The sequence below is a fragment of the Solanum tuberosum genome, unplaced genomic scaffold, assembly GCF_000226075.1.
Source record: "Solanum tuberosum cultivar DM 1-3 516 R44 unplaced genomic scaffold, SolTub_3.0 scf00017, whole genome shotgun sequence".
Taxonomy (NCBI): domain Eukaryota; kingdom Viridiplantae; phylum Streptophyta; class Magnoliopsida; order Solanales; family Solanaceae; genus Solanum; species Solanum tuberosum.
The window spans coordinates 2,957,382-2,962,347 of NW_006238943.1; the positions used below are offsets into that span (position 1 = coordinate 2,957,382).

Genomic DNA, 4,966 nt, shown 5'->3' on the forward strand with positions numbered 1-4,966 from the left:
TTGTGTGGGGTGCATGCATAACGATGATGAAACCGTGTAGGTTAATGGGACATTGGTAAGTTGAAATAATATATTTATAGGTTGAAAATTACTTTTCATATATATTAAATCTTTATAAACACTTTTAATAAAATTTTCGATTTCTTAATTCAACGCAAACTCAATATTACTTGTCAATTGACACTTGTATGTTTAAAAAGTATATATATAGTAAATCTTCAATACATTTATTGAAATTCCTAATTTATTAATTTGACCCAAACTCCACACCACTTGTCAACATACACTTATATCTTTTAAACTAGAAATTTCTTCTAGATATGACCTGTATATATATATCTTTAACACTTTTAGTGAAATTTCTAATTTTTTAATTCGATGCAAACTCAACGCTACTTATCAACTGACACAAAAGTAATTCCTAACTTTTTAATTCGAGTCAAACTCTCGATGCTACTTATCAAAAAAGTCCAATTGAAAATTCTCTTTATATCTCATCCCATTTACTTTCAGTAAGCACCTAATTCTTTGGAATAAACATTATCATATACTTGTGATTAATTATTCAAAGGACAACTAAATCTTCTACCTTGGAGTTTTCTTGAATTTTGTAATTCGAAGATGTTCGATGCTAAGCATCATTTCCACTTTATTATTCAAAAAAACTCAAATATAAGAATGATTGATGGAAGGGTTATATTTATATTTAATCAGATTACTTATCAGATAATTATAGATAACCTTTTGATAATTAGTAATTCAGTAAACATGTAATTGATCTGCTATTACATGCTAAATTCACATATTTAACTTTGAAGTGGTCTATTTTACAAAATATGTAGAATATATATATATATATATATATATATATAAATTATATACACTAATTATATTGTGTATTTTTTGGCCATGTTGATAAACTACTTGGTCGAACGTTATATATCTGTAACTTTTAATAAAAAAACTACACCATCAATAATACTTTTTTTCATTTTATATCTGTTGTCTAATATCAATTTGCATGATGATCTTACTAATCTAGATTCACGTCACGTAAGATACATTAAATTTTATTGATTTGATTCATTAGTTATTAATAGTGTAAATATGTTAAACTGACGACTGAGAAACTTAATTATCAATTGGTGGACGTTTATAATTGGATTATCGGTTTAGATGATAAACTTATTTCGAAGTAAGACAGTAATACTATCTTTTTTCTTTTTAAATTTCTTACAATATTTTCTCTTGAAAATATCTACTAAACATATTAATCAACAAAAAAGGATCAAAGACTATATATATATATCAATTAAATTTAATATATCTTATTCGGTTATTGATTTAATCATTAAAAAAATTCAAAAACTAGTAACTGAATTGATAGACCAATAAAATAAAATACAAACAATGTCTACAATTTTGTTTAGTCGATAATTGAATATTGATAACATTTTTTCAATTTGATTTATCGACTATTTTTGTTTGCCATTAAAATTTCATATATATATATTATTATAACAAGTAATTTATCTTATTTTTAATGATATAAATTTAATATTCTAAAAATATATATCTATAGATATTCTTTGAATGATCAGATATTACGTCTCTTCGTGCTTGGTTCACTAAAACCACATTAGTGTCGTCTTACTTTGTTTAACTTTTTCGGTCCATACACGTTTTTGAAATGCTAATTATAAGAGAGGCACAATTATGAGCATCTCCATTTTAAAAAATAAAATAAAATACACAAAATGTCTATTGATTTACACCTTTGCATTATTTGGATTCTTGTGTCTATTTTCTTAAACAAAATCAATACTCAATAAGATAGATATATATATATATATATATATAAAACTCTTTTAATTTCAATCATTTAATTAAAAAATAATGATCAAAAATACATTTTCACTTATTAGTTATTATATGTTTGTGAATCTTAGCTACCGAATATTTATATTAATCAAAACACAAATACAATTGTTATTTGTTCCTTGTTTCTATCTGATATCATTCAGGTAGAAAAAGAGAATGATTGAGATATATTTTAATATATAAATGATGATAATTCAGGTTGAGAGATTTATAGTACATAAAATGGGATGGATGATGTAATAGAATTCATACCATTAAATTATATAAGTTATATCAAAATTTTATTCTTGAATCGAGATTTTATTGAAAATAATGTTTTACCTTGTAAAGATAAGGTATTTATACATCTTACTTCTCCAGACTCCATTATAGAATTATATTAAATATATTGTTATTATTATGCTAGAATTTCAAATTGTAATACGCAATATTTAAATTCTGAATCCGCAACGGAGAGTAGATGTATAAGCATAGCCTATAAGATGTAGAGTCCCATCAAAAGAAACGACAAAGCACACTATTGGGAATCACTTTCCTATTAAACATGTACAAAAGACAAAATAAGTTATGGACCAAAATGTAATTTTAAACATTTGTAAGCCCTTCTAAGCAAAGTAGTCAATTTTTAGAATTATTATTTTATTTTTTGTGCTAATGACACCATGAAAAAAGGCCTATATAAGATTCCAAATTTTGTTTAACTTATCATTCCCTTTTATCTCTTACTACTATACTATACTACTATTATTTTCTACATCTTTTTTTTTTCCCTCACTACTATCAAAGATCAAGAAAATTTTATAAGTTACATGCAACATAATGGCAATTGATTGTATGATCACAAGTAATAACAACATGACATCCAAAGAAGATCAAGAATATGATATCATCAAAACAAATAAGTCATTGAGTTTTGATGCATCTTTGATGAAAAATGAGTCAAACATACCAAGCCAATTCATATGGCCAGACCATGAGAAGCCAAATTGTTCTAGTGTTACTAGAGAACTACAAGTCCCACTTATAGACTTAAGTGGGGTACTTTCAAATGACCCTATTGAAATCAAGAAAGCAACTAGACTTGTTAATGAAGCATGTACAAAACATGGTTTTTTCTTAGTAACTAATCATGGGGTTGACACAAATCTCATAAAAAAAGCCCATGTTTACATAGACAAGTTCTTTGAATTGCCACTTTGTGAGAAGCAAAAAGCACAAAGGAGGGTTGGTGAACATTGTGGTTATGCTAGTAGCTTTATTGGAAGGTTTTCATCTAAGTTGCCTTGGAAAGAAACACTCTCTTTTCAGTACTCTGATGAGGAGGGCTCATCACACATAGTTGAACAATATTTTCAAAGGACATTGGGTGAAAAATTTAGTCATATTGGGTAAGAGTTAATGCAAAATTATGTTTTAGTAATACTTTTTATTTTTTAGACTATCTCAAAAGTATCGACAAACTTTTTATATTTGAAAACTCTAAACTTTAACTTCATATATCCTTTGACATATTTTTATTGTCATAGAACTATCATGTTATATTTAAAATAATTTAAGGGTACTTTGGTATGTGTCAAGAATCTTTCGTTCGTTGGTATGTGTCAAGAATCTATACGAGCAATAATCATTTACTTTTATAGTCATGAAAATATCATGTCTAAAACATCAAATTCCAAAAAAAAAAATTAGCAGTATATGCCAAAAATATCATCATTCTTTCTTAAATTTCGTGTCAAGTTAAAATAATCAAATAAAATGAAAAGTTTTCCCCTCTCACCAATTATATTAATTGATCTTTTTGTTTTGTTTTTATAGAAAGATTTATCAAGAATATTGCAATGCCATGAGCACCCTTTCTCTAGGGATCATGGAACTTTTGGGATTGAGCCTTGGTGTGAGCAAGAACCACTTCAAAGAATTCTTTCAAGAAAATGAGTCCATAATGAGACTAAATTACTATCCAACATGTCAAAAACCAGAACTCACTTTAGGGACAGGGCCTCATTGTGATCCCACATCATTAACTATTCTCCATCAAGATAGTGTTGGTGGGCTTCAAGTTTTTGTGGACAATGAGTGGCACTCCATCACTCCAAATTTCAATGCTTTTGTTGTTAACATAGGCGACACATTCATGGTAACGAATTTTCAACATGCCCCTTCACGTACTAATATTGAAATTAGAAGTCTTGATTATTGCTCGTACGTATAATGATACCAGATTAAAGTATGTGATCATCATATCTAAAAATATATTCTCTAGTTTTCAAATAATGAAATGCATTACAAAAAAAGTGAAATTTTATTCCCCTCTCATTAATATGAGGTTTTTCAATAAAAGTTTGTCTAAAATATTTCTGACAAGCCAATTTCTGATAGAAATTTATCAAAAATTCACGTTTTTTTAGTAGTGACGATGCACAACACTTTCAATAACATGATGACTTTAGTTACTCTTGTCATGCACCTAGTTGAATAAACATATTTCCCATGGAACTTATTCCGACGATATCAATAAGCTCGTCAGAAATTGATCTCGATGAATATAATTTTCATTGAAAATCCCAAAATATTAATGACATTCTGACAAGAACATCAATCGAAAATTCATGAATTTCTAGTAGTGATGCATGCACCCCTAGCTAGTTGAATTTTAGTCCAAATGTTCATACATATATACTCATATACTAATTGGACTTTCCCTAATTATTTGCAGGCACTATCAAATGGAAGATATAAAAGTTGCTTGCATAGAGCGCTGGTAAACAACAAAATACCTAGAAAATCACTTGCTTTCTTTCTTTGTCCCAAGAAAGATAAGGTGGTGGCCCCACCAATTGAATTGGTGGATTCCAACAATCCAAGAATTTATCCAGATTTCACATGGCCAACCTTATTAGAATTTACACAAAAGCAATATAGAGCTGATATGAACACTCTACAAACTTTCTCAAATTGGCTTAAAATAACACATCCTTAACTATCTCCTCAATAAACATCTATGTAACCTTGTTGTACATGTTTTGATGAGGACATAGAAATGGAACATTATGGAGGGAAGAGGGGGGGGGGGGGGGGGGGGGTG

General features: G+C 28.2%; 1 protein-coding gene across 1 annotated transcript; it reads left to right on the plus strand.

Moving 5' to 3' along the window:
* Nucleotides 1-2,607: 2,607 nt before the first annotated feature.
* On the plus strand, nt 2,608-4,943 carry LOC102597267 (gibberellin 20 oxidase 1). The gene is made up of 3 exons (XM_006340312.2): nt 2,608-3,269; nt 3,697-4,018; nt 4,598-4,943. Exons 1-3 carry the CDS (start codon nt 2,701-2,703, stop codon nt 4,859-4,861), a joined length of 1,155 nt encoding a protein of 384 aa, XP_006340374.1. The 5' UTR covers nt 2,608-2,700; the 3' UTR covers nt 4,862-4,943.
* Nucleotides 4,944-4,966: the final 23 nt, after the last annotated feature.